Below are 11,522 nucleotides of genomic sequence, written 5' to 3' on the forward strand. Positions count from 1 at the left end.
AAACTTTCTTTTCTTTCTTTTTTTTTTTTTGTTTTTGTTTGTTTGACAATTAAAAACTCTATTTGCATCTACTGGAAGTCTAAAATTTGGAGGTTTGTTCATTCATATGTTCGTGGCTGCTCAAGTTTACACACACACACACACACTTCTCTACTACACTCAAAACACAAACACCTCGTGCATTTGATCCCTCTGCTTTTTTTCCAAGGTGAGGATGCCAACCTTGAGGAAATGATGCTTTGACTAACAAATCTATAACATCTATGAATGTGGGAATGCAACACATTGCAATAAAAGCACCATTTGAAATGCAGCGTGTCACTCCTGTATGTTCTTTATCTCCCAGAAATTGGAAGGTTGTTTCTGAGATTTTGCTAAACCAGTTTGCAGATGATGGTCTTGTTTATTAGCCCATACTACCAGCTACACTAATGAACCACTGTGCATTTAATGGAAACAAAGAGTTTTTTAGCATTGTGACAGGAAGAATGAATATGGTTTTCTAATTCTGAGCCCCACTTATAGTTTGGTAACAATGGTATCATGTTACTCGTTACAAGACGGTCGTCTTCAAGTTTACATAGACACATCGTGGACGTGAATGTCGTAACTTTTTCCAGGGTGAAATTATAGTACAGCATATATCTTTAATGGCCTAAAAATACAAGAATTGTTCACACAAGTTTGGAGAAAATCCAAAATAAACCCACAGGGTCAAATGTATACACATTTTAATAAGTAGTGCAGGGGGTTCTACAATGTGTTTTTTAGTTTGGTCAAGGTCTATTCTCGTTAGAGATAATATTTGACTATGACTGGTAGTTTCTCTTTACCAGCATAAAAAGTATATGTTCAGTCCAACGACTGTTTTCAAAATCCAAGGGACTCTGTGGGGATCTAAGAATTAGAAATGTAGATTTACACCAGTTAGGAACGTTTCTTGGAACCATTTCTAATTGACTGCAGAATCCAGCATCACCAGTTTAGAAAAAACTGTACGAAATTTATTCAGATGTGTGACCACCTTGCTAAGGTGTGAAAGAAAACCCTCAGATAAAAGGAAATTGGTTAGGTTGTTCAGGAATTACCAAAGCTCAATTTTGCCTTGAACTGGAACACCAGCACCACTGTGCTCAGTGGACTGAGAGGGTGCAGATCAGAAAGCAATGTTCAGTCTGTAGTTAGAACCTGCAGGTGCACTGTGGCTTCCTGCCATAGTCCAGAAACATGCATATAAGGTTAACTGGTGATTCTCAACTGGCTGTGGGAACATGAAAGGTTGGCTCTTTTTTGTTAGCCGTGTGATAAGTTGCTAGTTTCTAGTGAGCTCTTGTCTCTAAATACCCAAACTGTCCATATATGATCAACCCATCACAGGCCAGGCTGATTGCAGAGCTTCTGTGCTGGACTTTAGTCTCTCCAGGACCTCAGGGGCTGACAGTGGTCGTTGACCATTTCATCCAGCTCACTCTAATGAATCAGTGAGTGTTGTGTTGAATGCTGTTTATGTGGCAACATCTCTCTGTCCTATTTCTTCCTTAACGTCTACAAAGTTATATGAACTTTACAACATTGGCAACTGTTAAAATAACAATTTAATCTGGTATTTTTCAAACATCTCACAGGTATGATTTCACTTAATCGCGGTATATAGTAGAATAGCTTACGAAAACAGGGAATGATACTGCTCTGTGTGCGATCACTGGTCACATCCTGGTCACACAGCAGCCGTAAATGACAATAGAAAAAGGCAGTAAAATAAAGTGGATAAGATTGCACGCACACATTGCTCAACATTTAGCCGACATAGATACTGAAGACTGAAGCACGTGAATGATGACAACAGTACAGTGCCAACCAAACAAAATGTTTCAAACAAAGCTGGCCTTATTAAAAAAAATTAAGTTTTTTTTTTTTTTAAAAGCAAGACATTACAGTTTGTGTTGCTTTACCACAAGGAAGAAAAGAGCAAAGTCAATGTCTGGTAAAGTTCAACAGACGTGGGCTTATTGCTTACTGCACCTCTACAATCACATCATGCGTTTACAATGACATTCATTCAACAGGAGGCATGCTGCACTTTGTGTCTCTACAAGTGTGTCTGGCAGACGATGTCGTCACTTGCTTTGATGACTTCTTTGTGATTTTGGTAGTCTCCTTCTTGAATGGGTTTCGTTGGATGCTTGTGTTCATGGTACTCCACTATCGGGTAAGTGATGGCGGTGACCACCAGCACGGCCAGCACGATGTACAGTTTATACTCCAGGCATAAGAACGTGCTGTAGGCGAAGGCGATGACAAAACCCAACGACTCCCACATCCGGTAGTTTGCAAACGCCGCCTCTTTTTCCCGCGGGAAGAGGATGCCGTAAAGAGCTGTGAGACAAGGGGGTAGGTGCGCCAAGAGAAGGTAATTAAGTCCAGGTAATAAAGGTAGTGACTGCCAGTAAGGCTTATGGCCTTTATTTCTACCTGCAATTGCTTCTGCAGCTGTAAATGTCTTTTTGGACTGGTTTTAAACTCCTGTGTCGTCAGGTCATGTTACAGAGTAACGCCGGGGTAATGTAACAAATTACTGTCTCCAATGAGTAATTAAGTAATTTACTGCGTTACATTTAAGAAAAATAACACGTTTTATTTAACACTTTACTTTTTTTGAGTAATGACCCTTATGGCACTTATAACAATGGATTTAGTTTCTATGTCTGAAGAGCAAAGACAACATACAGTGTTTTAAATAGCCAACAGGGGGCGTAACCTGTGTGTGCAGAAGGACTTTAAATCCTATGAAAGTCTCGAGGAAAACCACCTTCTGACTGAGCCTGTAAACACTTTCCTGGTAAGTCACGCTTGTGAGTCATACTGAAGGAATTTTAAAGTTCCTTTTGTTACCATCTCTGTCTCCACAGAAAATTTAGTTTACACTGGTTTAAGGTTCACGGTTTCAGAGTGCACACTGCAAAGCAGCATCTCAGGGGAGAGCCAGCAACAGCATGTTATCTTGAAGGGGAGATCAGCTAGATTCTTGCTCATTTTAAGCTTAAATTTGAGTTTTTTTAACTAAAAAAAATCCTAATTTCTGGGTGTACCTGTTAGTTGCCTCAGGTGGGCTGATTGGGTTTCTTACCATTAGTCTGGGTTTGCCAGATAGCATCTGACAAACCCCACAGAGCAGGAAACACAAAAAACACAACAAGCTGGTCACGATGAGGCCTCCAGTACAAAAGAGCAATGATGCAGCTCAAGTTCGTCAGTGCAGCTGAAAGTGGAAAGGAAAATAAGAAAAGAGGCACGAAATGTATTAATACAAACATCAACAACAAAACAAAAACAGCAGTGAACGGTCTTTAATTATTGTATTTTGTTAAAAAGGTTATACCCAGGGCAAAGAGTGGAGCTCTTCCAGTGTGCTGGGCGAGTCTCCCAAAGAATATTGAACAAAGGGAATTGGAAGCTCCAAAACACATCATTACAAAACCAACATAATGGATCCCCAAAGCACAAGTCACATAGTTCTGCGAAGAAACACAGCAGACATTTATAAGGCCTCACGTCTTATCATTATTGCTGTTGACAAAATTGGTAACACCTGGATAAGCAGTGGGCTGTTTTCAAAGAAGTGTTAGTTCAGAGGAATGAATGGCTTTCCCAGGGCAAATTAGCATCAGAACAAACTACAAGGCTTCTGGAACGATGTTCTTTGGAGAGATGAAACCAAAGAGGAAACCTTTGGGCATAATGTCCGCTATCACGTTTGGTGAAAACCAAATACAAAACATCAGCACAAACACCTCATACGAAATGTGAAGCACGGTGGTGGAGTGGTAATGATTCTGGCTTGTTTTGCAGACACAGGACCTGGGCACAACGCAGTCATGTATACTGAAGTACTCTTGAGTCAAATGTGATGGCATCTACCTGACAGATAAACTAGGCTGAAATTGTGTCATGCAACGGACCAATAATGCCAAGGACAGAAGCAAATCTACAACTAAATGGTTAAAAAAGAAAAGAATCAACGTGCACAATCAAAGTCAGACCCCAACCCAGGTCAGTGTTGCTGACTTCAGTTAATTGGAGATAATGTATCTGTATTCAGGAGTGGGACCACACCTCCCTTCACACCCCTTCTGGTTTTCCATCAATATATGACCCCCCCTAAGTCAAGCTGTACTGCGCTAATAATGAAAAGATCTAAAAAAAATTAGGCTAATATATCAAATCCTTTTATTTAACTATATGACTTAATGAAAACTGCACTAACACCTGAAAGCCTTCATCTTTTGGAGCAGTCCTTACCTTGGTGTACTCCCCTGAAAGGAAGCTCTGTTCAAAGCCGCTGTACATGGTGAGTGGGATGAGCGTCACCAGCCTCCAGTCCTTCAGGAGCCTGAATGTTGCCAAGAACGTGTGGCAAAACGGCTGCTGGCTGCCACGAAACTCGCTGGCCTGCTCACGGTCGATGTTGTCCAGAAACACGGCCACGATCAGGATGGCCAGCACACCCACGCCTGCCACACACAAAGAACAGTGATTCAGAAGACAGCTGCAATATGTTAGTCGCACCTTCGCGAGCGGTTGTGTGGTTATATAATTTCTTTGCTTCAAAGTTTGGCTGATTACTGATTAGCTAACACCCTCATTCAGGTGATTGGAAACTTTACCGATGTAGCTTCCGACGAGCGTCCACACCAGTTTCTGCTCAGGCCTTGTGGTGTTCCCATAAGCAGTGACATTAAGGCCGCAGTCGGCTGCTCCACAGCTTTCCAGCTGCTCCTGTGGGATGTCAACTGTCAGATAAATATACAATTTGTTTAAGCGAATATATCACGACCAACAGAAAGAATGCAGAGAGAAACATGATACAGTTGCGGTTTTTGTTTTGTTTGCACTTTGCTAAAAATAATAATAATATTCGCCCTTTCTGTTCATCAAGGATGATTCAGTGTTACCTTACAATGTAAAGCTCTTTAAGGCAGCTGTTAAATTTAAACCCACAGCTGAAGCGTGACCGTAAAATCACGTTTTCCTTGTTTATGTGCCGCGCATGCTAAGAACACGTGCGGGTGAAGTAAGAGGCACATTTTATAGCCCAGCTTTTACACGCTCACTGTAGCCCTTGAAACATCACAGTCACGCCTTTTCTTGACCTTGTGATGTTTTCTACCAAGGTCAAGGAGACGGCGCTAGAAAAAGGTGAATGTCTGACCCACGCTCACTGGTTCATTCTGCATATGCAGCCTTGTCAGCTGTCAGATTGTCTGTTTGCACTCAGTTTGTCCTCCTCTTGTTCCTCACGCCCCCCTTTGATTCATGTTTTGTTTGGAGTCAGTATATCCCTGTTTTCTTTAACTTTTTTCCTTATTTGTTTGCAGGGCTCAGACACTAAAATCTTTACTTTTTTATTTGATCTAACTCAGTCCAGTGTCCCTAAAATACCAATGTTACAAAAAATCTCTCAATTTTTTGTACTGGAAGTGTGTTGGATTGTACTGGACACTTGGAATTGTCATATCGATGAGAATTCTGTTGAAAATTGTTGGTAGAACGGCCAAGTTTACTTATTTTAGTCGATCAGCACGTTTAAACTGTAAAACTATAAAGATTTTGTTGCTGATAGTTTCGTTTAAAAACGTTTGTATCTAAACAGTGTCCCAAAGTAAGACGGAAATAAAACTGAAATAAATGTCTCTGTGGAGTCATTCTTCCAAGAAAGTCTCCTTTTAAACTGATAAGCAGAGAGTATTGACGCCATAAAGTAACATACTGCATACCTGGGAACTTTAAACACACCTTTTCTCATACTGTCCTTAAATTGAACCATAAAATGATTGGACCTTGTTCAGTGATGAGCTGAAGCTGGCAGCAACACAAGGCATCGTTTTAATATGTTAACTATGTTTCTTTAAGCAAGTTTTTCACGACTGAGCCAAGTGTCCTCTTTTTTGGAAATTAAAATATGGTCACCCTACTTAAGCTAAACTTGTCAAATCTGAGTTTGTAAAAGATTTTTAAACCTGCTTTTACATCTTTTTAAACTCTAAAAGTCAAACAAGTTTTGAGGGCTTTGACTGTTTCTTGCAGGCGCAGCAGCCTCGACACAAACTGAGTTTATACACAAGTACCTGAAGAAAAGACTTGCTAGTGTAAAACTCAGATATGCAGGGCTACCTGCTGTGGTGACCCAATTTTTTGTTTGTTTGTTTGTTTGTTTGTTTGTTTGTTTATCACTGTAAATTGTGATTTTTAATGATTGTAAGTCAAGCCAATCACCAGGCTAACATTTGTTGCTAAGCTGCCTCTTCTCCTTACACTCCTAAATGTTACATCAGTGAAAATCTTCACTCATTTCCAGTATTTTTTTTATTCCTGAACTCTCTTATAGTAGCTTTGCATGAGTCACATTAAAGGACAATCACAAGCGGTTTTGAACAGTATACTGAAAGGGTCACTTTAGTGAAACCTGTTTTTTATTTCCTTGAAAAAAAAAAGGTAGAGTAACAGACTTTGAGGTACACCGTGTCTCCGATGTGTTACCTAATCAGCAGTGGCATTTAAGCGGCTGTGCACAGTGGATCAGCTGCTGTAGGTGCCGTGATTTAGTAACATGTCAGAGTCTCTAGAAATAATTTCCAGTCCAAAGCCAGAGGGAGATGTCACTGTAGTGACGTCTATCCTTTATATATGGTCTATGGTTCAGCTCTGAGAAAAAAAATAGCAAAGCTGTGTTTGTTTTTTAATAGAAACATGTCATTTGTTATTTGTAATGGCGGTTTAATACTGCAGGCTTTGTATATGGAGCAATGCCGATAGGCTTGCCCATCGAATGAGAGAAAATACTTCATAAATAATACTTTCAAATACTTGAAACCCCACTGCACACGTACAACATTTCAATGATAAATAAGGAAAATGTGCAAAGTGTTGCACGCTGTTTTCAAGCTTACTACTGAGGAATTAAACTTACTGGTATAAACAAATAAAACTGCGCACTGCAACCCCAAAAAGTTAACATTGTACAACTTTCAATGCACAATTAATGAGGCAATTAAACCAGTCCTGGTTCAATTTAATCAAAATGTGACCACTTTTCTGCTGCCTACCAATAGCTGTGTCCTGTCCAAAGATGAGGGAAGACATCAGGTTTCCCCAAACAGCGGAAGACTGAAAGATGAAAAAGAAGATGCCGAAATAGTAGTTGATCACGTCAGAGCCTTTTTTGTTGTCTTTGGCGGCCTGCATGTTCCCAGATATGGTCAGGTAGGTGCATTTAGCCGACCACAGAGGAGAGCCACCCAACCCCAGGATCACGGAGGTGGGGATGAGAGTGTACCTGTGTGAGAAAGCAACACTTGGTCTCAGCTTCAAGACTTTTTATTAGCCAATGAGGTTATTGGACAAGACGTGTTGCAGTTGGGTATCCTATTACAAAAATAATCTTTAATAACAGACATTAAAAAATTAGAACCCCAATTAGCCTCATTCATTTATTGTTTTTAATTGATTGTCTGGTTGATTACCATCCTGGGAAGAGGTTTCCCAACGAGTAGGACACGTAGCAGGCCATGCTAACCACAATGGTCCATTTACAGCCCAGGTTTTTGATCATGATGGGAGGGAGAAACATGGAGGAGATGATGATGGAGGCGTAGACGACGCTCAGAGAGGCCACGCCCATCCCCTCCGCTGCATTCAGACTGCTCTGCACAGAGAGCAGAAACACTAGAAGTGTTGATCAGAGGTTCAATGTTATGAAGTCGACTGCACTATAATCAAAACAAAACAGTTTTTTCTAAAAGTAGACAAATTTGAGTATTTTTTTATATGCTCAAAATATTTTTATATATAGTGAGCCGGCGGATTTACACACAGAATAAGTGTTTAAAATTCGTGCTTGGACTTTTGAGTGATGTAAGGATTGCACATAATGCAGCACTGTTTATAAATAGGGATGTTTCAGCTTTGCTATGTAGCCCAATCTATGTCTTATAAGCTTTGGGAAACACTTTGAATTAATATTACTGTTACACTGACCTACATACTGATAATTACATAATAATTACACAATATCAGCATCAGTGTTTAAAGCAAGTTGATCATTAAAGGTGGCAATATTGGTGTAATATTATGTAAACACTGATTGTGATTTGAAAGTTAATTAGATTTCATTCATGATTCTATTTGTATAAAATATTTATATATTAACCTTCCTGCCTTCTTGGGACCTTTTTGTGCCACTGCTATGTGTTAAATGGCTGCCATTTCCACTGTGTTCAGTGGAATATAACCAAACTTGCCACAGGATAGTTTTTATCTGTCAATGTTAATATTCCAGTGTGAATTCCTTAAATCAGCCTAAAATGGCTGAGCAGCAGAAATCCCCACACCCATCACCCTGGGGACCATTTTCTGCCCATTGACTTCCATTATAAACGCTATTTTTCAACCCCAAATTATCATCATATGATTTTATTTTTTCTTCTTTTCTTGGATGTCAATGAAGACTCAGGGCCTTGAAGTTTTAATTTTTAAATTGCAAAAAAAATGCAAAAAAAATAATGGCAGGTCAAAATGTATGTTGGTGCCAATCTTTGGTCCATCTAAAGGCCTACTTATAATGACAATCACATATTACTTCAACTGGTTTTTTGTGGAAATATTTAGTTTCGTTTTTTGGTTTTTGGGGCTTATAACACAGGGCGCTCATGTAATAAGACTGGGATTTGAAGGGTTAAAACAACGAAAATATAATTAAAACTTTACATGAATATTTCAGGGAGAAGTAGTTTTACAAGGTTGGCTAATTTAAAGTGGAATAAAATATGGATATATGGTCTTTTTATGGCGTGGCTGAGAATGGTCCCTAGGGTGATGGGTGTGAGTTTTTTAAAGGATGGCAGGAGGGTTAAAAAAAAAACACCCAGCACGCCCCTGCGGGCGGTTTATCCTTCAAGCTCGGGTCCTCTACCAGAGGCCTGGGAGCTTGAGGGTCCTGCGCAGTATCCTAGCTGTTCCCAGGACTGCGCTCTTCTGGACAGAGATCTCCGATGTTATTCCCGGGATCTGCTGGAGCCACTCGCCTAGCTTGGGAGTCACCGCACCTAGTGCTCCGATTACCACGGAGCACTATATATATATATATATATATATATATATATATATATATATATATTTTACACTTTACTTTAAAACTGTATATATATATATATATACAGTTTTAAAGTAAAGTGTAAATTATATATACATATATATATATATATATATATATATATATATGATTTATGCCACGTGCTTATAACTGTCAAGTTTTTTTTAATTTTATCTAGAGTACTTCTAGTGTGTGCACAGATAATTATGTTTAAAGTAAACAGAAAACTGTTTAATTTACACTTTACTTTAAAACTGTCCAGCTCTCAACATACGACAGAAATATGGAATTTTTGTAGATATATATGTACGGATGTGAAAGTTTTTATAGTTTATAACAGTACAAATAAAAATTTGAAATGTTTTGGTTTTTGCTCACATCATTTTTATAGATAGAAAATCCTATTTTTATGTTAAAAATACAAAGAAAGTTCTGTTACTTTACACAACTAATACAGTAATTGCAATTGCAGTTGTGGTATTACAAATAAATTACCATATCTTATTTGCATTTTTATTTGTATTTTAAAATAATTACATTTTTTTTCATTGTCTTTATTTTTATTTTTATTTTCGAGCTCAACAGACTGGCGACGTGTCCAGAGTGTACCGTGCCTCTCGCCCTATGGCAGCTGGTAGAGGATGGATGAATGGATTGTCATTATTATAATATTAGTAGTAGTAGTAGTGATAGTAGTAGTATCAATATATTATGAGTTATGCGTGCATGTGGAAATACAGAAATGAAAAGATTTTTCCAAATTAATCATACATGTGAAGAGTGTGAAGTTTTACCGGGAAAAGGAAAAAAACTACAATTATTAGCATACTATGTGCACCATTAATATTATACCAATATTTATATTTGTTAGTACCATTGTATTGTTCGGTTGTGATATAATAGTCAAGAAAATAACAAATTAATCCAGAATGGATTACTGGCATCATTTGTTGACTATAGGTATGCAATGTATTTAACATCTCATAGTCAGTTAGTATGAATACATTCTTCGAAGCTCCAATAATGATTGAATGAAATCCGGCGCTGACTGACAAACATGACCGGTAATTATTGACATATGGAAAACTTGTAAAGTAAATTATTCCTTGGTCCTTTCAACTGTGGAAGGAAAAATCACTCCTTTTTTTCCCTCCTTAACAAGCAGTAAATTGTAAATCTTCCACCTACCTGCAAACTCTGCAGACCTCCATAAGCCGTGAACAGGGACAGAAACCCAATTGAGACCACCAGCACATTCTTGAAGTTGCGGCTGATCATGGCTGCTTCTTTAAAAGTATATTTAACAAAACAAAAAACCTTCTCAGAGCATTAACCTTTAAAAACAAAAAACAAAGAAAAAGAAGCTGTTAGGTTTTTGTATTTTGTTTTTTGTTTTGTTTTTTAGATTCGTGGCTTCATGCAGCAGCTGCACAGAGTGAAGTCAGAGGTCGCTCACTGCTGAAGGTATTTCTGATAAACCTTTACACTGGAAATAACTGAGAACAAAGTCCAGCCCTCTTTCTGTCACACACATACGCCCATACACCCACGCATTACGCATGTTTTTGCAGACAACTATATATTGCATTTCTTATCATGTTGGCCTCAAAATATGGTGCAATTTGCTCACATATCAAGCTCATATATCAGACTGCCCTTCTTTAAATCCTGCACTTTCTCTGAGTCATCGCACATGTTTTGCCTGTAATTGTTGATCATTACTACTTTAAAGCTTCATTCTTCTCACTCAACCCCTCTTCCTCCTTCTTTTTAGTTCCTTTTAAGATTTTGAATCCAGACTCCTTGTGTGTACTTACACCATGCATACATACAGGAGCAGTGACCACAGAGCAAAGGTTTACAGTGTGTTACCTCTCATTCTTTACTTTTATGAACGTACAAGACATCTTTTGCTTTTCACAGCATGACAGCTTGTTGTTGTTGTTTTTTTAAACAGAAAACACAGGGACACCGCAGTCCCCTCTGTTATCTCAGCTGTACCCAAAGAGAAATAAATTCCAAACCAGCCAGTGAGTGCACGCAGATCATTTAATTTGTGTAGCTTTTGGTGAAGTTTTTTGTGACTTGTGATGGTCAAAAAGCTGCTTCACTGCGTCGGGGCTGATTTGACGAATGAAACTTCTGTCTATATTATCTGGTGTTTATTTAAAGCTATCAGAAGGGATGGCAGATTACAGGTGGAACAGTTTGAGACTAATCATATGAGCCAACTCTAAGAAACAGCTGTTTGAAACTCTTCATATCTCTACAGATAAAGTGTTGGGTGGTGTTGGCCTAATGAGGACAGATGTAGGTCACACACAGCACTGCACAGACCTGGAGCTTTTTCACTGCCTATTGGATATCGGGCTGT

The 11,522-nt window shown here is 38.8% G+C and overlaps 1 protein-coding gene across 1 annotated transcript; it reads right to left on the minus strand.

Annotated features, from left to right (window-relative positions):
- Nucleotides 1-1,577: 1,577 nt before the first annotated feature.
- On the minus strand, nt 1,578-10,667 carry unc93a (unc-93 homolog A). The gene is made up of 8 exons (XM_085432382.1): nt 10,337-10,667; nt 7,521-7,702; nt 7,104-7,333; nt 4,665-4,790; nt 4,300-4,511; nt 3,380-3,515; nt 3,128-3,259; nt 1,578-2,376 (listed from the first exon to the last, which is right to left on the minus strand). The coding sequence occupies exons 1-8, from the start codon at nt 10,424-10,426 to the stop codon at nt 2,090-2,092; spliced, it is 1,395 nt and encodes a 464-aa protein (XP_085288508.1). The 5' UTR covers nt 10,427-10,667; the 3' UTR covers nt 1,578-2,089.
- Between the last annotated feature and the right edge of the window lie 855 nt (nt 10,668-11,522).

This window comes from Copadichromis virginalis, linkage group LG15, assembly GCF_057382275.1.
Source record: "Copadichromis virginalis isolate Kocher_CV1m ecotype Utaka linkage group LG15, C_Virginalis_male_GT1.1, whole genome shotgun sequence".
NCBI classification, from domain to species: Eukaryota; Metazoa; Chordata; class Actinopteri; order Cichliformes; family Cichlidae; genus Copadichromis; species Copadichromis virginalis.